Source organism: Chiloscyllium punctatum, chromosome 23, assembly GCF_047496795.1.
Source record: "Chiloscyllium punctatum isolate Juve2018m chromosome 23, sChiPun1.3, whole genome shotgun sequence".
NCBI lineage: Eukaryota > Metazoa > Chordata > Chondrichthyes > Orectolobiformes > Hemiscylliidae > Chiloscyllium > Chiloscyllium punctatum.
In genome coordinates, this window is record NC_092761.1 from 75,056,226 (window position 1) to 75,079,291 (window position 23,066).

The window sequence follows — 23,066 nt, forward strand, 5'->3', positions numbered from 1 at the left end:
TCCATAGATGCTGCCAGACCTGCTGATTTTTCCCAGAAATTTCTGTTTCTGATTTCCAGCATCCACAGCTCTTTGCATTTTTGTTTTAAAGTAATAGGGTATTATACTTATGTTAGAACATATCAATACTTGTTGGTATGGGAGACATCACACCCGACAGCATCAACCTTTATCAAGATCAACTCCACTGCAACATATTGATCCATGTATCAACATAGCAGTCTGACCTTAGATTTTTGCCATTACTCTAATGGCCCACAAATCACAACTAAACATGAATGATATCTTCAGTATTCTACTGCAAGTTAAGTGTCCTATTTTCATTTCAGCCAATATGTGATTAGCACAAAGTGACAGGCAAGGCTGGATTTTCTCCTGTCACTTGTCCATATTGATTTCAAAGTTATAACAGATGAGAAAATACCCCTGTAAAAATGTATGTTTGTAGTATCCAATCAAGTTATAGCTGCACATACCTACTTGTATCAACATTATATTTGGCAGGCAAAGATCTTGATTCTTCTGACATGACTTGCCCATATCCTAATTTATACACTTAACTGTTAATATTGCATGGTTTTACAAAGGAAAAAGTATATTTTTGTTAATGGAGTCAGTTCCTGACTAAGGCCTGCAATGAAAAGTTTACTATTTTGTTTTCCTAAATTTGTGTAGCAATGTTGTTGACTATATAGGGTAGCAGTGACTTACAAAGGACTAATTTTAACTGACTCCTATTAGTCACCAGCTAAATATAACAAGTGGCCTGTCTGTTCATGCTAATTTTCTGTTTAAAAGATTAGATTAAACATTTTCCCCATCTACTTCATAGTGAACTCATTTGACATAAGTAACACAACTCAACCATACATAAAATTATAAAAGAACTTGAATGTAATGAAGCTCACAGCAAATTAAGCAATAACTTGAATCCAGCTGCCAAAAGAATATTTTCTTTGCCAAATAACTGCAACATTTGGCCTTGCCTGCAGAGTAATGCAATGGGGTACACACTGATCCAAAATGCAAATGGTTAATTTTAGATTTATGTATACAGGACACTGATTTTAATATACTTGATTTATTTACTATTCCAAGAGCATTGGGACTTAGTATAATCTTATTGAACGTTAAGCAAAAGTAACATTTGAGTCATCACTGTTCCGTGCATGTTTGTAACTGGAGCAACACAAACAGGTATTGATAAGGATCCTGAAGGTAGATACTTAACCTTAATAATGAATTAATGTGACCTTGCTTGTGTAAGCTATCTCAAGGAAATTAGAACACTTCCCTATTCTGCAAACCTATTCTGCATTTGTGCAGGTATCAGATACTTAAAAAGAATTATAACTAATGCATCCTAAAATTAATTAGAGGGAAATATCTTGTTGCCAGTAACCAATTGATGCTACTGTAAAAAATATCAGGCAGTTGAACATTCAAATTGGCTGGTGCTGTTATTTTTCTTCTGAGCTTAACATGCCTACAGGCTAAAAGATGGAAAAATTCAACCATCCCTTAGCAAAACTGACTTAGCAATTTGTACTCTATCACTAATTCTCTTTGTCCCAAATATGTGAGCAGTTTTTTTTCTTATCTGATCAGCTGCAGAGACATGAGAATAGAAATCACTAAGTCATTAGTTTTTTTTTAAACCAGTGGATTCAAACGCATTTCTTCATACCTCAAGATACAATTGAATACAAGTGTCAATATTTGGAATTTTCATTTTGTTTTTCTCTGGGTGCATGATCATTTTGTTCTCTTTGAAAGACAATAGGTATTACCGTTAAAACACATCTGTGCACTTTTCCAGAATGTCACATGATAAGTTTATAATAACGTGATTGTTGTCACTTTCCACGAAGGTCAGTATGTGTTAACTATCATAGAAAAAGAAATCGACCCAATGGCCCAAAGTATTTTGTCACCCAAAAGCCTGTATCCTATTGTTGACTGATGGAACGCAAAGAATGGCAACTTATAAAAGAATGGCAAATATGATTTACTTACCCAACAAGGTAGAGGTTATTCAGATATTGAACATTAGCAACTATCGAGGCAGAAAGAGTGTCCGTTATGGGAAACATTTTTCTTATTGCTACACACACACAGTGTGCCATGGACAAGTGCAATTAGACAGTATTTTAAAATAAAAAAATTTTTTGAAATAACAGCCTTTTAAAATATACTCCTTATTGAATTTAAGAGGGGTAAGATTACTCCTGTTTGATTAGTGCAATTGAAATGGATTTATGACAAAACAGCCATTATCAATCAGGTCAATGGGCTTTGCAAATAACTGGATTTTAAATGACTAACGTTTCTTTAAAAATACAGTACCACTTGCTTGTTATGCCAGAACCCATTCGTTTTGTCTCTCAAAATTTGTCTTCAAACAATTCTTTGTATACTCATCCTAAAGGGCAAGAAAATTATTTCAAGCCTAGAATCCTACATTGAATGGAAGGGGATTCATCCTGGAACTGAGACCAATTATTGGCTTCTCAAATGATGTATTTTAAGCTAGCGCCCAAACGAATACAGAACTTTACGCAGAAAATTCAATGACATTTTCTGTGACTCATGCTAGTTTCAACTTACAGCCGCAAAAGGAGTACAGTGTAATGGAACCTCCATAACAGCCCCACCACCCCCACCCATTATGCTGAATTACTGTAACCGCTACAAAATGAAAGGATACATGGGCCTGGATTTTCTACTGGCCAGGAAAACATTTTTCCAGTGTTACGAATGGGCAACCTGAAGCAATTGCCTGGAAAATGGAAGATTCGCTGGGCAACTCTTCTATGCCTGGAACCCTCTGAAATTATCCATTTAGGTTGAGAAATCTGAGGGTTCAGATGGAATGAAGTAATTAGTTATTCAGGAAATGTTGGATGACTAAATGCATAAATACGCCTGCTCACCCTCACTGGACTGACGCTAAAATTGACCTCATTCCAACTCCCACTTCCCCCAAGTTGGCATTTTACTCTCCACTTGTCTTGTGTCTGATCCATGGCCCCCCCTTCCTACCCAGCTGACATCCTAATTATTTGCCAACCCCCTGGTGCCCCTCCACTCCAAATCTGGTGCATCACCCATTACCTTATGCCTTCTCCATGGTATATGTCTGTTTCTGTCGTGGTTTCACTTCAACATGTGTCAAATAAAGCATTTACAACTTTAATTTGGGCATCAGAATACTTTCGGTTTTTTATTTAATCAGCCTTATCCAAGACATTATTACATACCTCAGGAACAGGTGGAATTGAACCAAGATCCCCTGGACAAGAGGTGGAGGTCACTACCCAAAGTACCACAAGAGCCTCCAGAATACATTTTAACAAAATAAGTTACCTTTTGACTCAAGGTGACTGTCAAGGCCATTAAATTTCAGCATACTGCACTTGATGGCTGTGGAAAGGGGATGTGCTTTGCTTTCTTATGATAGTTCTAGCTACTGTCAGAATGGAAAGACAGCTCGTCTTTTCTGAAGGAGCCCTGATCAGAATCTCCTCTTAATTCTCAAAATGCATGAGATTTCCACTCTCCCAATTTGCCAATAGTGATAGAACTTTGACTTGGTTTGCAGCTTTTGGCCATGATTTTTATTGTGCTGAGAGAAATGGGCAGAATGCTGTTGGTAAACCACTAGTTAAGTCATTGCAGGTACAGGGGATGAGATTTATTCATATTACACAGACTTGAATTGATTTTCCAATGGCAAGCAGTGTTGTGAGCTCCTATCTTGCATGGTCTGCACAGCATTCTTCAATTATTCCAGTGAAGAACATTCAATGAAAGCCACAACCTACATAGAGATGCAGAGAATCTTTGTAAATCTGTGTTGTGCTGCAGAAAAGTATGCAACTAGATTTATTCCTTCCAATATGCTTCTCTTGTCTAGGATGAGCCCATATTGTAGAGATTTTATCTTTCTACTTGGGTTTTTTAAATTGGTTTAACACCATCAAAGTAAATTTAAGAAGGTGATGTGTCTACCTCAAGTACAAATTGTAAACTGGATGGGCTGTTTTTAAAATGAGTATTCTTCTTTGCAATTTGCTGATAGTTGCACAAACAATATGGTGAGTTGTAAATGCGAGATATGAAGTGAAAGCATTCCATAAACGGAGAGAGAGCATGGAGACTTGCAACTCCAGGGTCTGTTTAACTTTTTCTTTGAATGCCTAACAATGCTGATTTAAACTATAAAATAGTAATTTGTAAATAGTTTTGCCTTTGTAGAACTATGATTGGCAATTGGAGAACTGTGTTCAAGTACCCTATAATCAATTAAACTAGGAATGTTAAATTACTAGAAACTGCATCAATTCCTATGTCCTGCCAGTATCAGAATATGTTAAGTATGATCATTGGCACAAATGTCCATTATCTATCAGTGTAACTGAATTATATGTCCAAGATAGATGTGCTGTGAATATTTCTTAACATGTATTGAAGCGCAATTTTCTATCTCATTACATTATAAACATCTTAGACAACAGAGACTGTGATTTGTGGTTAGTAAGAATTATGCTGTGTCTGATTCATTTCATTCTCAATTCACCGTCCATATTTACATTGATAAACACCCGAACGGTAATTGAATACATCATTTTCAGTGGTTTGTTGTGGGGCTGATGTTGCTGGTGGTGTGGAGGAAAGCTCTGCTGAAAATTAGCACAAGATATGTTTTGGTTCTGTAGGTTTCACAAGCTCTGTATCTACTGGTGAAATAAGTTAGATTTTACTTGGAGTGCTGGTCCTTGTTCTCGTAGCTGTGATTTGCTTCTAGTCACACCAAGCTGCCAGGGATCGTTGAAATAATAGTAATAATTCAAGAAAGGAATGGAAACAATCAAAGACTTTAATTAAATGCTTTCTTCCACTTAGCCTACAGAAGGTGTAAAGCGCAGAATGTCATTTCAGCCATCATGCTGAAAAAGCCCTGGCAAGTTTAGGACACCATGTCACAATTCAGAGAGAAAGGGGAATCAGTGAAGTCAGATGCCAGCAATTGTGTTTTTGAAACTTGGATGTGAAACCTAACCATTTGATTAGCAGTGCTTGCTGACTGATTTTCATTGTTCTCAGGGAGTCTAGGGTCTGCAGAATTATAGTGTTAGTCACTAAGTTTGCTTTTATAGCTGCTGCACAGGAAGCCCCTGTGGGGATAAGCTGAAATGATTGCAAAATCCTATAGCTACTAATTATTGACATTGAAAGATTCTCTGGATTGGCAGCTGCTTGTCTGTTCTCCAGCTTATCTCAAGGTCAGAAGCAAACAGCAGATATTTCTTGTGCTGCATGTTCTTTGTAAAATGTTTTTTCCATTACAATGCATTTAGTGGTTTCTACAAAAGCGCAGTATCAAAATCCCGATGGATTCTCTCAAAGCTTTATATAAACCATTGATCTCCCTTGCCATTGGGAGATCAGGATTAAGTTTGGAATAGTGAAAGCAAAACACTGGGAACCTTAAATAAAACAGAGTGGCGGAAAAACTCAACAAGGTTTGTGGCAGGAGAAGACAACATTTTTGAAACGAATGGATTCATCTAGATGCACAACATCGCCACCTTTTCCACAGGTGCTTCCGAACCTGCTGAGTCTCTGTAGTACTGTGTGTTTTTATTTCAACTCTACTGTATGGGTCAAACAGGATTAGAGGACCTGGGGCAAAGCAGTGATTGAAGGGCAGAGGTGTGGGGAAGTGACCTTCAGAGAGACAGAAAGCATTGGGAAAATGGAGAGAGTAGGGATTTGCATTTGACCCAAGTTTGATATCAAGGAGCCCTAGCAAAACTGGAATGAATGGCAATCTGGGGGCAAACTTGGTTGGAGTCATGCAAGGCACAAAAGAAGATGGTCAGTCATCTGAGTTCTCAGACACCTCAACAGAATTTCCTCAGGGCAGTGTACTAGGCCCAAACACCTTCAACTGCTTCACCAATGACTTTCCCTCCATTGTGATGTCAGAAATAAGAATGTGCAATCATCGGTGAACAATGTCCACCATTTGCAACTCCTCAGATACTGAAAAGGTCCATGTTCAAATGCAACAGGATCTGGACCATATCCAGGTTTGAGCTGACAAGTGGCAAACTAACGTTCGCACCTCACAAATTCCAGGTAATGACCATCACCAACAAGAGGCAATCTAACCACTGCCCTTCTTGGACACCTCTGGGACACCTGGACCAACCAACCCAACCACCCCGTAGCTCAACACTTCAACTCCCCCTCCCACTCCACCAAGGACATGCAGGTCCTTGGACTCCTCCATCGCCAGACCATAACAACACGACGGTTGGAGGAAGAGCGCCTCATCTTCCGCCTAGGAACCCTCCAACCACAAGGGATGAACTCAGATTTCTCCAGATTCCTCATTTCCCCTCCCCCCACCTTGTCTTAGTCAAATCCCTCAAACTCAGCACCGCCTTCCTAACCTGCAATCTTCTTCCTGACCTCTCCGCCCCCACCCCACTCCAGCCTATCACCCTCACCTTGACCTCCTTCCACCAATCGCATTTCCAACGCCCCTCCCCCAAGTCCCTCCTCCCTACCTTTTATCTTAGCCTGCTGGACACACTTTCCTCATTCCTGAAGAAGGGCTTATGCCCGAAACGTCGATTCTGCAGATCCTTGGATGCTGCCTGACCTGCTGTGCTTTTCCAGCAACATATTTTCAGCTCTTCATTTTAAAAGAGTGATCCATTTCTAGATCCTCACAGGAAAGAAAACATCCTCTTCACATCTACCCTGTGAAGATCCCTCGGGATCATATATTTTTCCATCAAGTCTTCGCTTACTTTTCTTAGCTCCAGCAGTTACACACCTAATCTATCCAAGCTTTCGTCATAAGACAACCACCATTCTAAGTATTAGTCTAGTAAATTTCATCTGGACTGCCTCCAGTGCATTTACATCCTTCATTTGGGCGGCACGGTGGTGCAGTGGTTAGCACTACTGTCTCACAGCACTACAGTCCAGGTTCAATTCCAGCCTCAGGTGACTGTCTGTGTGAAGTTTGCACATTCTCCTCGTGTCTGCATGGGTTTCCTCCGGGTGCTCCGGTTTCCTCCCACAGTCACAAAGATGTGCAAGTCAGGTGAATTGGCCAAGCTAAACTGCCCATAGTTTTAGGTGCATTAGGTCAAATGGAAATGGGTCTGGATGGGTTGCTTGTCAGAGTGGACTTGTTGGGCCAAAGGGTCTATTTCTACACTGTAAGGAATCTAATCATTCAATGCGGTGATCAATACTGTGCAGGATACATTTAGTTATGTTTTTATATATTTTATTAACCGTAAAATCAGCTGTTATACATCATTGAACTTGGGAATAGAATAAACTGTAATCACTGATTAGGTACTTGCTAATTAATGAGCTGCTTCTCTTGTGACCACTAAAGAATCAATTCCTGGAGGCTGAAATCAATTATACAAAAGCAACAAAAAATTTTGTTTCTTTCCTCACTTCACTCCCTGAAACACTGAGCTCTGGCACTTCAATGAATGTTGCACTCAAGTGCTAGATCACGCTAAGCTTGCTAGTTTTATATGCTCCTAACACAGTGGCCTATCTGACTCATTTAATGAGGATCCAGTTTCTGCTGATTTTCAATTAACCTGCTCTTTGTTTGGAACCCTTGAAGAATCCCTGCTTAAGGCAGGCTACTACAGAATTTAAGCTGTAAATTTCAGTTTAATGCCAACTACAAATTAGACTAGATTTGTACAAAATAAAAATTTAGACTTTCTTACCCAACAACTGCACATAATTAGTGAAGAAAAGCTTTAAGTAGATTAACATTATCTAATAGGAGAAACTGAGGACTGCAGATGCTGGAGAGTCAGTCAAAAGGTATGGCTGTGGAAAAGCACAGCAGGTCAGGCAGCATCCAAAGAGCAAGAGATTTGACGTTTCTGGCATAAACGCTTCATCAGGAATGTGGAGGGGGAAGGGGGCTGAGAGATAAATGGGAAGGTGGGGGTGGGGCTAGGGGGGAAGGTAGTTGGGAAGGCGATAGGTGGATGCAGGTGGGAGTGTGTGATTGTGATAGGTCGGTGAGGAAAGTGGAGAGGAAAGATGGGAAAGAAGATGGACAGGTAAGACAGGTCAAGAGGGTGGGGCCAAGTTGGAAGGTTGAATCTGGGATGAGGTGGTGGGAAAGGGAGATTTGGAAACTAGTGAAGTCAATGTTGATGCTGTGCAGTTGAAAGGTCCTAAGGCGGAAGATGAGATATTCTTCCTCCAGTTGCTTGGATTTGGTGGTGGTGTCGTCCTAAGACTTGCATGTCCTTGGGGGAGTTGAACTGGTTGGGCACAGGGTGGTGGGGTTGTTTGGAATGTGTGCCCCAGAAATATTTCCTGAAACACTCCACGAGTTGGTGTCCTGTCTCCTCGATGTACAGGAGATCACATCGAGAGCAACGGGGACACAGTAGATGAGGTGGGTAGATGTGTAGGAAAATCTCCAACTTGGCACTACCCTCTTGACCGGTCCTACCTGTCCATCATCCTTCCCACCTGTCTGCTCCACCCTTCACATTGACTTATCAGAATTACCTGGCACCTATATCCACCTACCAGCTTCCTAGCTAAGTCCATCCCAGGTCCACTCTTCTATTAATCACTCAGTTGGACTACCTGAATGTGTGGAGAAAGGCCAGATAAGGCTTTCCAAAGGGAATTGCATCATTCCTGAACAGGGAAACTTTGCAGGACTATGGGGAAAAGGCAAAGGAGTGCCACCAGATGAATTGCTTCTTGAGAGGGCTCGTGCAGAAATGCTGGGCCTAATGGTTGCCTCCTGTGCTGTCACCTTTCTATGACTGTTGGTTCAATACCAGAGTGTAATGTTTTTCAAGCCAGCGCATTTTGGAATGAGTCAGTTAACTGTTGGGTATATAGCATTTAAATGACTTGGTTATGGAAACTTGTTTGATAGGTCAGTTTAATCATGATGATTTCTCATAAGCCATGTTGGATACGCTACTAATTAATAAAATAACCCATCGTGAATGGTTTAAAGTTTCAAATGTTTATTAGCAGATGCCGTGACAGTTATGTTATCATTGCCTAAAATAACTGTGTCCATTCGGGGTTCGGCTCATATTCTTATTAAATGTCGATCAGATGGTTTCAAATAGAGACCTCATGCAAACCACAAACTGTTCATCATACCCGAACCACAAAGTCGAAGTAAATGTCTGTTTATCACGCATGCTCTTCAGAGGTTTCCTATTTTCTAACCACCGATGTCTAGGTTAGCATTTGTTTTCAAAATATATTTATAAGAGGTTCCCCATATTCCAACCACTAGATCTAGGTATATAATCTGTCTGTGAAGATGCCCATGTCTGCTTCGAACTGATTTCAACCACAGCAGCAAGCTTCCTTCTTGTTAGAAGTTGCAAATTTAATCTTTGTTATGCTATAGCTTAATCTCACAATGTTCAATATGCTGCACAACTGTCTCGAGCCCCGGCCCCTTTGGTTCTTCCCCAAATTGAATCACGAAAGCAAAGCAAGCTCGCAACATGTAGGTCACTTAGCGCATTTGAGAGCAGTAAAACACTGAACTTCAGGCTTCAGCATTTGCTGAATGCAATATTTTAGCAACACAAATATGAGATACAGAATAAGAATGACAACAATAAAAAGAATGATTCCTTGAAGAATCGAAATACCCAATGTTCCCAACCAACTGGTAGCCCAGTTCCACAAAGTGGCAGCTGGGAACTGCTTAATCTTGTCCATTTTCCTTTTGGATATGGTCAGTCAAGTTGGTGATTGCTTCAGAGTCATCAGAGGTGGCTCAGAGGGCAATCATTTAAGCATTAATCTTATCAAAGGCCTGAGAGGTGTCATTGGCTATCTGTTCTAGGATAGCTGCCATATTGATAGATTCTCCAGCTAGCTCAGCTAACAAAATCGCAAAAAACTCATCCTGTTTCTGTGATTGACAGCACGTTTGTGTACTGTGGAGTGGATAAATGAGACTGCAAAAGCAAGATATCAGGACCCTGTCCATGAGGGGGACAACCAGGCATACGCCTGTGCCCGCAAACAAAATACATGCCAATGTATGCGGCAAACCGAGTTATACAGTCAGAAAGCTAGATGTGGTTAGAGGTTCCCACTGACATGAAGTTGGTGAAGTTTAGATGGAGGCCAATCATCAGACGTGACATTAAAATGTTGGCGACAATTGCTCTGACCTGCAGGCCATCCCCTAGGCTCAGATCTTGTCCATGATTGTTCTTCTGGCATGTTACATAGCAGTCAGCTGCTTTTGCCCGAAAGGTCTGTTAAAGCTCGTTTGGCTTTCCTACAGAAAACAAAAGAACAAGAAAAAAATTGAAGTATTAAAGATCCTTTATTGATTCCTTCTCACCACATAGCGGAGAAGCCCAGCAATCCCGAGTGTGTGCTTACACACTAGGCAGTGCTGCAAGTGCTCTCCCATGTGCTTACACAAACCAAGGCATTTTATACCTTTTTCTAAAAAAAGAGGCATTTTCGGCAGTTACGTGTGCAACTGCCCCCAATTCTCAGTTACTGCTGGGACATGTTGAGACAAGCCTTTGGTCACGTCATTCGTTATCTTGCTGTTCTTTGTTTCTTTATGTGCTTTGTTTACACTTGGCCATGTCCAAGCTAACCACACCCTGCCCCAACACCATTTTGTTTAACATATCAGTTATATCAGTTTCAAGCAGGCTAATATGTATCCTAAAATATATCATTCTTATAGGTCAATTCTCCTGCACCGCGGATGCTGCCTGACCTGCTGTGCTTTAGCAGCAACACATTCTCAACTCTGCTCTCCCGCATCTGCAGCCCTTACTTTCGCCTGCTACCAATTATGCATGTCTCTTAGACCCTCTCTCCCACTAGCTCTTTTGCCATCATTTGTAAAGGGGGCAGATGTTCCTATGAGTGGATTTGTTGTGCCAAAAAAAAATGTCAATGCTTGCAGTGGAACTGGTTTATCTGTCTCCAGGCACCGCCGCCGCTCCCCCCCCCCCCCCCCCCCCCAATACTCACACAGTTTAATTCCTGCTTCAGTCCACATCCACTCCTCAAGAGCGTTGCTCTTGCATGGTTTTCAAATTCTGTAATTTGTTCGTAAGGGCACGTAATTTGGGTTCAGTTGATCCACTCGGGCAATGACCTTGAGAGGCTGCATTTTTACCTGCTTGGTCTGCCAAGGCATTGTCTTGTTCTTCTACAGTGTGTTTTCTGGTTCAAGTTTTTACATTTCAGAACTGAGACTTCCTGTAGCAGTTGCATGGCTTTGAGGAGATCTCACACTCCATCCCCGTTTCGGATAAGTGTTCCTGCTGCTGTGATGGATCCCCTTTTTTGCCATCATGGTCCAAAATCATGGGCTACACGAAACGCAGAGCAAGAGTCTGTGTAAATATTTGCTGTTTTTCCCTCCGCGCTTTTACAAGCTGCTGTGAGTACTCATAGTTCCTCCTGCTGTGCTGAGGTGCCCGTAGACAAACTGCCTTGCACTATCACCTCAGTAAACTGGTAATAGCCCAGCCTGCTTTTCAAATGCCATTCTCAACAAGTGCGGATTCATCTGTAAAGAGAAGTCCAGATTCTGCAAGAGTTCTTCTGCTGCTCGGGCTGCTTGATCAAAGTGCTGCAGAATTTCCACACGATTCTGCCCCCTTTTACTCCTCCGAAACTGGGTCAAAGTAGCAGGATTGACCGGACAAGCAAGCACAAAGTGGAGGTTTTGAGCTTTCAGAAGGGTCATCCAGCATGTCCACTGGGCAGCTGTTACTTGGGAGACCCGGTTCATGGATAAAATGGCATGGACTATGTGAGGACACTTAACAATCGACTTCTGATCAAGTACATTGGGGTCAGTAGCCACCACAGCCCTACACAAAGCCTTCAAGCAACTGCCCAACCCACGGCCTCCGTGTTCAGTCGAGTGGAGTACTACCCAATGGGGCGTTGTCGGTCACCATGTTCTTGGATGAGTATGTCCTTTATGTAGCTGTCCTTCTCATGTACATGGAGTGTAAATGGTTTCCCGTTGTCGGGGTTACCCAAAGCTGGAGATGGGCACAGAGCTGTCTTTAATTATTGGGAGGCAGAACACCGCTTTGGAATGAAAGTGGATTCCTGCTTTCCCTTCGAAAGATTAGTTAATGGCTGAGCTAAATGTGTGTAACCATCAATCCAATATCTGTTAAAATTTCAGAGGGCTCAAAAAAGGTCTCAGTTCTTGAATGGTAGTTTGAATGGCAGCAGTCCTATCCTGGGTCATTTTGCATTTCTCCACTGAGATCTTCTGTCCTTGGTGTACCACCTCCTCTTGGGCAATGGACAATGTCAAATGTGTTTGGTGAAAAATCACGCAATTAAAAGATAAAGAACATCTCTGATAGTTTCTATGTCTAATGGGGCAAATCAGATAGAAACAAGAAATCATTGATAAATTTAATCACAACCGTGAAATTAATAATTTAAAAGACCAATTAAAGGCAGTCTGCTCATAACTAAAAACGACTAAACAAGAACATCAAAAAGAAGGGAGGCCAATTCCAATCCATCTACTGTTTCGTCGCCCCCACCCTCCTCCTTATCCAAGTGCTCCACTTTACTCGGAATTCATGAATTGACAAGATTCAGACCCTGAATGGAATTGGGAAACAAAACTCTGACAGTAGTGACTCTGACAGTTCCAGTGACAATGCAAAAAAGGGCCAGTCATTTAATTTACGACATATACAAACCCGCCAACTAAAGAAAAAGAGAAAGGACGGAGACGATGTGGAGACTGAATATGAATATGCTCAGTGCATCACTCACAAGCCCCCTAATCCCAAACTAATCGCGCGGGTTTCCAGAATCTCTTGCAGGAATCGCCTGCAGTGGCGTCTCCGGTAATCCAACACGTGGATGATATTCTGATAGCATCCCAGATGGAAGAGCAACACTGGGAAGATCTGCGGACTCTCCTTGACCATGTGGGTGTGGAGTCACCGGATTATAGACGTCTGGTTTATATCTTGAGTCTTACCTCCTGTTGACAATAGGGTTCTTTTGATGAAAACTAGGACAGCCCGTCCCCCACCTTTTAGCAGCTTTAGGAAAAACAGCCAGATAGCTGATACGTCCAAGGAGCTATCACACCCCAGAAAAAAGGTGGGGGGGGAGGGTATGAAACCATGGAATGAACTAGAAAAATATAAAAACATTAGCAGCTTGCACCCTGTGGATGGTGTACAACTATTACTTGTTATGACAGGGAGTAATGCGGGCAGGAAACGTGTTTAGCAGAATGCAGGATGCCATGGGAGAGCAGAGACAAGGCCTGAGGGTGGATGGAGAGCCATCTGTGACTGCTCAGAATCCTCCCTATTATCATATCCAGTAAAACACAACTGACCACGCATTACATAATATGATGGCATTTCTTCCTGTGTAGAAATCAGGTTACTTTATGTTGAATTAAAAGCCATTTCCACTTGCTACAAATTCAGAGCGTTGCTTAAATGTACCCATTGCTCTGTACATCATACAAGAAACTTTGGAAGCTATTTAATTTTTTTAATGTTCATTTTGCACGTTGTCAAAATACATTGATATGTAAAAGTTGTGCTGTCTGATCTATCTGTCAATTAGTTGCTAATGTACTTGTTCAAGAAACTAGCTTTCAGTAAAAGCTGTACTAAGGACTGTATAATTCAAAGTAACAATCGTAACCTCAATGAGTACTTGTCTCGAGAGTTAAACAGAGGATTTGCTCTTTGTGCCCCTGCTGTGATGTTATTGATGGAGGAAAATTAATTTGATATCTGTAGAGGATGTTCAAGTGGAAATTGCAAATCACTCAAAACAGGTAGCAAAATAAAGGGTCTGATGGATAAAGTTGCATTCAGATGCTTGGAATAGGGGCAGATGTCTTTGGAAAGCCCTCAGTATGACGTACAGTTCCTGATTTCCTGTTGGTGCTAGAATATGAATGGGCTTGTTTCCCTTGGCTTTTTAACACTCTTCTTCCATACAAAGTGCTTCTCTACCATGAAATGCTTAATATTGACTGTAAACAAAGCGGAGTAGCTGGGAAAACTCTCTACACATTTGTCTTTAAAAAGCCATTCTATCTTTATGAAGTGAACCTTAGTCACTAATTATGACCAAATTATGTTGCTGCCTATACCTCAGCTCCACCCAGAGTCTGGGGACCAGTGAGTGCCATCTATGTTTGGCTAACATCACAATATTTATCATGGAAACCTACAACCAGTTCCGAAGATAAATAAGCAAAGATGTTTGTGATTGAAACCCAGTTTGAAACTATATAGAACAAAAGATAAAGTAAATTCCAATAAAACCCATCATTTAAATTATGTAATTTTGTAACTTAATGCTAAGGATCAATTGTTTGGCTTCCTATCTGTATGAATGTGGAAAATATGTAATTGCAGTCATTGTATCAGTAGCTTTTTTGTGTGGATACCAATGTCACGAAATGGCCAACAATTCTGTTCAGTTCAGTTCAGTTCAGTTCAGTTCTGTTAGGATGATATCAATCAAATGCCAGTCAGTTTAAGCAGCAAAGCTTTTCCAATAACAGTAAACATGTATCAATTCTCTTGCAACTGTGAACGTTTTAGAAGCAGATGGAATCATGCAGCAGATGCTTTGTGTTGTTTCATTTAATTGCTTCTATTTTACATCATATTTCATACTTAATGACTGTCTTATTGTTTTTCTTCCTGTAATACCTTTTTCACTTACAATTGTGTGGTTGAATAATAGCATTTTATTTTCCAGGTCTGTTCTTATTGTTTGATGTCAGTAAAGACTGAAATTAATTGCGTTAAGTTTTGCATACATAGTTAATTTTGTAGTATGAATGCGGCAAGTTATATTGGAATTGTTGTCTGCTGAGGTCCCTTAGCAGCACATGCATGTGGGAGGGAGAGGAGCCGGTGCTCACAGGGCTGACTAGTAGATGAAGTTTGGAGAATTTCTTAGCGGCTCTTGGAAAGCATTCGTGCTCTTGACCCTTTATTTAAGTGAAAAAAAGGAAGTTATCTGGTTTTTTAAAATGTGATCTCTAAATGTGGGCGGCACGATGGCTCAGTGGTTAGCACTGCTGCCTCACAGCACCAGGGTCCCACGTTCGATCCCATTCTCGGGCAACTGTCTGTGTGGAATTTACATATTCTCCCCGAGTCTGCGTGGGTTTTCTCCGGGTTCTCTGAGTTTCCCTCCCACAGTCCAAAGATGTGCAGATTAGGTGAATTGACCATGCTAAATTGCCCATAGCGTTAGGTGCGTTAGTCAGAGGGAAATGGGTCTGGGTGGGTTACTCTTCGGAGTGTTGGTGTGGACTTGATGGGCCGAAGGGCCTGTTTCCACACTGTAGAGAATCTAATCTAATAATCCCTTGAAGAACAGCTGCTTAGATTTGCTCATCATCAGGAATGAATAGGCTGAGCATGTACAAATGGCGCTCAGGTTTGCTTCAAAATTGTGTTTGCAATAATATAACCACCTGGGAATCTAAATGTCAATATTTAAACAGCCAAATACCTGTTTCAGTCACTGAACTGCAGTTTTTCAGACAAAAATCACTTCCCTCTTCTATTAGTTTAAGATCAAAATGTTTGTGTCACATAACAGATTGGATACTCAACTTAAATGTTTTGCCGTGTAGTTCCTAAATGTAACCTATCGTTTTGTAGATTGCAGCATCTAACATGGGTGTAGGCCAACTAACAAGCATTGTTATTCACTGGATGTCAATACTTCCCTTATTGGAAGCTCATTTTGGGGGCAATTACTGAGTACTCAAGAGAAAATGTTGACCAGTGTTTCCTGTAGTGTTTTCTGTAATACCTGTAGTGTAATCCCAAACCTGCAAAGGAAAGCCAAAATCAAAGTGAAAGAAGAGAATGTCTTTCAAAGATTGAGGAAGCACACCTAGGCTCTTGTGGCGCAGTGGTAGTGTCTCTATCTCTGGGCTACGAGGCATGTGTTCAAGTCACATCTGCTCCAGAGGTGTGTCATAACATGTCTGGTTGGAAATGTCTATGTAAAAGTACACCAAGTTTTAGAAAGTATGTAATCCCACTGATTCCAATAAACTATGTAATGTGGAAGGAGATAACTTAAGGCCAAATATCTTAAGGCTGTAATGGTGTAGTAGTAATGCCCCTACCTCTGAACTAGGAGGCACAGGATCAAGTCCCACCTTCTCCAGGAATGTTTAATAACATTGCGGAGCAGGTAGTTTAGAAAATATCTAGCACAGGATAATACAGTTAGCACATCAAATAACCCATTCCATACACTGGATACACATTCAGCATGGGCCAATTTAATAGCTGTTAATTCTTCTGAGCATAAATTATCAGGGCACTTATGATGTGATTTACCTTCAACTTTCGATAGTAATGAATATCTAACAACTGAGAGCAGAAAATACAGTTGTGTGTGCGCTGCAGATACTTAAATTGCCTCAAGTCTGACATACTTTCATGAGGACTCAAATGTTGCTCTATCTTTTGCATAAACACAAATAGGTCTCATTAAGGCATCATCTTGATGAACTAAGGACCATATTGTCTGTCTCTATATAAATTCAAGACAGTATTGAACTTGTTATTTTAGAGAAAAAACTTGAATTTTGTGGAGAGACAGTTGTTGTTGGGTTTATTTATTGAACAAGATAAACTGGCATTTTATTGTTACCAACAGCCCTTTGACTGAGCTCTTGTCCTGTAGTAATCAGAAAAGACCAATTATCTTCAACTTAAAGCTAAGAAATTATTTGCTGTCACTGACAACTTAATATGTTATTTTTTAAAAATAATTAAGACCTCTTAAGGGAAACCATGATACCTATCTGAAGCTAACGTAGACTTCATTTCAATATTGGGCACAATTTGGAAGAAACCAAAGATTTATGACTTCCATTTAATTTTTTGTACCAGCTGGATCTCCCTTTCCCCTGAATTGACCTCATATTTTGTATTAAGCAGGAAAGTCACAATACAATTTACTGCTGGTAAAATAATTGGTTCCATATATATTCACAACACATTGGTTATTTTGGTAAATCTATTTACTGGAATTGAACTTTCGAAATCCACATTATAAATGAAAATTGTATGTTGATAATCCAAGTTTTATTTTTGCCCAAAATTTTTATCAGCATTATTGTAGTTTTCATTTATCATAAAAAACAAAATAAATAATAAATGTTTCTTTTTACCACTTAAAATATGGGTAATTTTAAGAATGCAATTATTACCTGTCCCTAACTTTTTTATATTAATCATGGGATATGGTACATTGCACATTATTTGTAGAGCTTTTATTACCCAGCTATGATTGCTCTTGAGAACATGATAGTGCACTGACTGTTTTGAGAGCATATTGCTGTCTGGAATTACATGTCGGCTGGACGAAGTAAGATTGTAGATTTCCTTCTCTAAAGGACATTATTGAACGAGAAGAGATATTTCAAATTTGATTACTGAAGAACAACTTGATTCTCCAATTGTTGTGCTGGGATTTGGAGTATTAGTCAAAGTTAGAGAACGATTCTGATAGCATATTATATCTCATAAAGGTGCTCATGAACCATCAGCTCGAATCAAACACCTAGGATGATGTTGAAGTCACTTGTTCGCAAGACTCAGTTTGGTACTTCTAGTCCCTGAAGCTAATTAGTGCACTATTTAGGGTTTGATAATAATCGGACAACTTTATTCTTTCTGATATCAATTCACAAATTGACGTAGTTTTGGATTTGAACTCACCAGCACTGAATTGCTAGTCTGGTACCTTAACAATCATACAATTTCACAATGTTTTAGTAGGTTGTCACTGATCGGAGAGATGGTGAAGTGGTGGTATTGTCAATGAATTAGTAATCCAAGGGTGCAGGCTACTGCTTTGGTGATGTGGATGAACTTGACCTCAATTAAACAAAGTTGGAACTTTAGCAATGGTAACCATTGATTTTTTTTTTACTATAAAAAGAAAACCCGTCTGATTCAATCACGTCATTTAGGGAAGGAATACTGTCATCCTTCCCTGCTTTGGTGCGTGTGATTCCAGATCTACTGTAATGAATCATAACTACAGTCTGCAATGATTTAGTAAACCTCCATGTTAAAGGGCAGTTGGGAGTTGACAAGAAATGCTGACCTTGCTGGTTATATCCACGTGCCATGAGAGAACAGCCTGAGAGAGTTGTGTTACCCAATTGAAATTTGAATTCTAGATTCTTGTTGTATGACTACTTACCTGTTCAAGGTTTATATTCTCTCTTCCTCTTTCTCTGTGCCACTGGTGCCGTTTAATAAACTGCACTGCACCAATGGGAAATCGTGATCACCAACGTTGCAAATGAAAACCTAGCCAAGTGGCATCCGCAATTCACTGACCTAAAAATAGTTGGCAAATCTTGAGTAAAGAGTGATAGAATTGTTGCAGGTGGTGAGCTTTGCCTATTCCAATAGCTGCTGAATTGCCCCAAATTTGGTTCAGATTTATTGTTGCACAAATGAAATATCTTATCACATCCCTCCATTGAAGTGCATTATTTAACATGCTGGAAATCATTATATACATTTTATTGCAAATCTAGGTAACTTTGGGGAATTGCAGGAAACTTCCTTGATGTTGAAGACTGTAGAGTGGAATATCATTATTGTGGCCTAATCAAAATGTGAATGCAAATTGAGTCTATCTGGTATTTTAATTGAACGGGAAATTGCAGGAGCAACAAATTAAATTTGAAGCATATAAACAGATTTTTTTTTATTGCTGCAGGGTTTTGTCAAGGAAACAAAAGCAAAATTAATATCTGTGGTAATTTTCATGCTCTACAAATGTACAAACTGAGCTTCAGGCAATAAAGTTTCGACATGTTTATATATCTGTGCATCATATCTACTTGTAGAAATACTTAATTTGAATTTTTTCAAATAAAGCAGAAAATCTGTTTCAGTTAAGAAAATATAAGTAAATTACATTATGCTGATTATAATTAAAGATAAAATATTTAATCATTTGGAAACTGAAAGTTAAAACTTTGAGGTAGGAGATCTGGGGAAAATAAGTTTTAGATGCAGGGCCTTGTTGCTAGTTCTTAGATGGTGTAAGTGGTGATGATAATGCTGCAGTAAATATAGAGCTGTCTGATTGATCTAAATTCAGCATACTTAAAAATAATAATGTGGCTTTCTCCCAGTTTCTTTTTTCAGCAAAGTTGTTCTTCGGGTATGCTCTTACATCATCATAATGATAAAACAAATCATCATGCACACGATTAAGTCGTAGTTTATCATAAGTTGTGTGAATGACATAAATAACATCAAACTGAACTTAGTGCACAAGAATCCTTTGGCTTTTAAACATAAGCTGAAGATTATTCCAAAAATGAATTCACAACAAATAGATAGAATTTAAGAGATTAAATGCAAATAAGGATTTTATGTTTGCTGGCTCTAATATTGCTGTTTTGGCAGTTGGTTCAGCATTGTTAAGAGTTAGTGGGAGATGTCCTAATGTTAGATGTAGCTTCATTGTTTTTTCTGACAAGACAGTTTCCATTAGTTGTGAATTTCTCCACAAGCATCATCATGAACAATGTAGTTTTGACATTTGGTAATTTGAAACAAATGTATCTACAACAAAAGAGAGAGTTGAGCTTCAGAATTGGTGATCCACTCATAATATACATGTTTTTATAACCAAGTGATCTTAACTAAGCTAAAAAGACTGCCTAAATCGAACTGGGTGCAACTCATTATATGGTTCATGCGGACATTTAGGGAGGTGGGGGGGCAAATTTTCCCTTCCCGTGGTATAAATGTTGGGACTCAGTTGGCTCACCCTGCTACAGTTTCATAGTTGCTCAATTGGGTTGAGGTCGATCATCTTTCCCCATCACTCTCACTTCCCAAGTCTGCCAGCCAACCACTGAGGCAGCAGTGATCAGATCCTAACAGCACCACTGGTCAATGTGGTCACCTTTTGGGACTGCAGCAGTCCTGAAGTCTTCCAGAACCCTGGAGACTTTATGCAACCCTGGAGACATGTGCATCTGGCCAAAGTAAGAATGTTAATGAGTGTGTAGCGAACCTTGAACATGGGGTGGAAGCAGAAAAATAGAAATGAGGGATGAGAAAATCTTGTGGTGACCTTCAGTGAACATGGGAACCCCTAAAGGTGACCACCCCCCAATTAATTGGCCACTTAATCATCTAAGTTGACCAGCAGACTCCTGATAGGGCTCCTCATTCCCTAAAACAGATCATCAGGCATCACAGGGCAAACAGCATGACTGCGAATTATATACCCTTTCCTTTGCACCTGGAAACCGAAGCCCAGAAATGGCCATAAAATCCAGCCTCGTAAATGTACAGTGAACTCATGACATCATTTTTTTTTCACTGAGCTACTGCATTTTCTTCTTTATTTATCAATTGCTATTGAAATCTGCATCTAGTCACCTGCATTTTCTTCAAGTGCATGCTTTAAGTTACACGTCATAATGCTGCTTGTTGATATTAGTCATGTGCATCACTGTCTGTATTAGAATTTCATGTGACATTTGAAATATAAAATCTTTATCGTTAATACATTTCTCACTGCCTTTTCTTTCTGTAGCCACTCTGCCTCCATCTTCTTTTTCACCACTTGATTCAGCTAGTGAGTATTCTTGCATGCAGCACTTTGTTTTCCCAAGTATTGATATTTGCCCCTCAGTAGCTGCTAACATCTGTGTGTCCAATTGCAAGTTTATCCAAAACCTGCTAAAGGTCCGATTTAAATCTGCAAATATCAATCATCCTAATACCTACTTTATGGTTGAGAAAGTGATTTGTTTTTATATAGTGAGTGCTAAGAGGTTTTAAATTTGATGGCATGAATTTGATACTTCAATAATGAAATTTTACCTCTTTAAGCCTTTAGTTTTGTCTAGAAGACTAATCCCGAGAAATTCCCAAGAGCTTAATTTAGTTTCGGTTGACTGTTCTGCTAATGAAGAGGGTGTTTAATATGCACGCATTGCTTTACTTTATAGTCAGCTATTTCCATTGCTATTTCTCATTTAGGTATGTGTAATTTAATAACTGGCATATCTTAAGTGAATTGCAAATTATACAGGATATTATTTCATTTGAGGATAGTTTAATACCTTAGGGTGTTCCCCTTTTGGACAATTCTGTTCAGCTTGATTTGTGTTGCCATATAGACCAGTTCTTTCTTATTCCTTCCAGAAAAAGATAACATCAATTAGCATTCACCTACTTGTTGCTGTGGGATAGTTGCCCAGTTTTAGTGAAATATTGGTTTGGCGCATGTCAACATGCAGTGATAATGAGTGTGTACATGCAGATTCTTTGCTTCAAGTAAATTCAGGACAATTTAGGCATCACTTTATTCTGCAAGAGAACTATTTTGAGCACCAAAATGGCAAAAGCTTCTTTTAAAAAGAGATTATTCTGATTTGACTTGAAGCTAAATGTTTACAGGCAATTCCCAATCAAATCATTTTTATTTAAAGATTCCCAATTCCTCCCAGTTTCTGTTGATGAGGAAAAAGTCCAATTTTTGAGAAAGATCCTAAGGAAAATGACGGCCCGATTTTGTATGTTTTCCTGGTGTCTTTGATTTACTTATCAAAATTATGAACTTCTTAAGGAGCCAAGGACATTAACAGATAATGTTGTTAGTTCCTTAATTGTCAAGTTCTTTGCTATTAAGGCTCTTGGAGCTACTAGCTTTTCTAAAAAAAAGATAAATAGCTTTTATCATTTAATAGATGGGGAAATAAAATGTTTTCAGGAACGGAGGAGTGTTGCTTGCTTTAACATCAGCTTTACCGAACCTCTGCTGCACTGATTTCAAATATATGGATATCTAATATAAACCATGTGTTTTCTCACTGTTACAATTTGAACATAAATAATTTCAGATCAACCTCCCAGCTACTAGACGTATTTCCTACAGGAGATATAGGTTTCAGAGCTTCCAGAGCAAATGATAACAGGCATGAGCAATGTTCTGTAGCCCTGCCTTGACCAAGACAGACAGTTATACAATCTATACTCACAATAATCTGTGTACAGGGTATAGTGTTGACTGACTTTGGTATCATCATTCATCTATGTGGAAGTTATTGCAAAATCTGGCATGCAAATTGTGTCTTCACGCTCATAATTATGTCCCATATAAATAAAAGAATTCTTGTACATGTCTCTGTGCAATCATCTCACGATTCAATTTGTAATCCAATTTTACTTCTGGAGAAGACAACTATAATTCTTTTGGAATGAAGTACTAACACAAGATTCCTAGTATTCTACAGCAATATACATTCTGTGGTGATCTGATTTTATATTAGTTTGTAATTTGTGGCGAGTATTAAACACTTGGATATCTGATACTAGCCTGAATCAGAAGCATTCTATTGTGACTGAATCTGTCCAGGATCAGACATGGGTTAAAAGAGATTTTTTTTCATTTTGTGTGTTATTTGTGGAATATACTGACCAAGTAGATGCAATTATTGATGCAAAGGTAAAACAAATTCTTATTCTCAGAATTTGTGATTCTTGTTCAGGTGTATTTGATACCACAAATAACTATTATTGTTATTGATCCAATAACACTAAACATGTTAGTCAAATGTTGGTGGATCATGCTATCAAAAAATGTTTTAAACAGGAATTAAAAGACTTCTGTTAAAGGCAGGCGAATGGTTTGCTGCAACACTGTGTGGTATAGCATGCTTTACCCGACCTTCTAAGATATCATGTATAAATTCTGGGTTTCCAGTGAGAAATTAGATGAACAACAGCCCTCCTGCATTTGTGTCAGCGATGTTTGTAGATGTTGCTTCAGAGTTTTCTGTAATTGCTTAGTGACTTCAGTGCAGGTGGGTGAAACTTGAAATGAAATTGTCAGCTGGTAATCATATGAATAATTTGTATATTGTCAAACTGTGATTGTTGATATTGCTTCAGTAGTACTGGTGAAAAATA

The 23,066-nt window shown here is 39.4% G+C and overlaps 1 protein-coding gene across 18 annotated transcripts in view; it reads left to right on the top strand.

The window, feature by feature from the left end:
* Positions 1-23,066, top strand: part of ncam1a (neural cell adhesion molecule 1a) — a 497,275-nt gene that overhangs the window by 402,606 nt on the left and 71,603 nt on the right. For 8 of the 18 annotated variants that reach the window (XM_072593194.1, XM_072593195.1, XM_072593196.1 and 5 more), the window contains one exon: positions 20,686-20,727. The exons of the other annotated variants lie outside the window; for them this stretch is intronic. In XM_072593194.1, the coding sequence (XP_072449295.1) occupies positions 20,686-20,727 (42 nt within the window). The remainder of the gene's footprint in view (positions 1-20,685; positions 20,728-23,066) is intronic. 18 annotated transcript variants of the gene reach the window in all.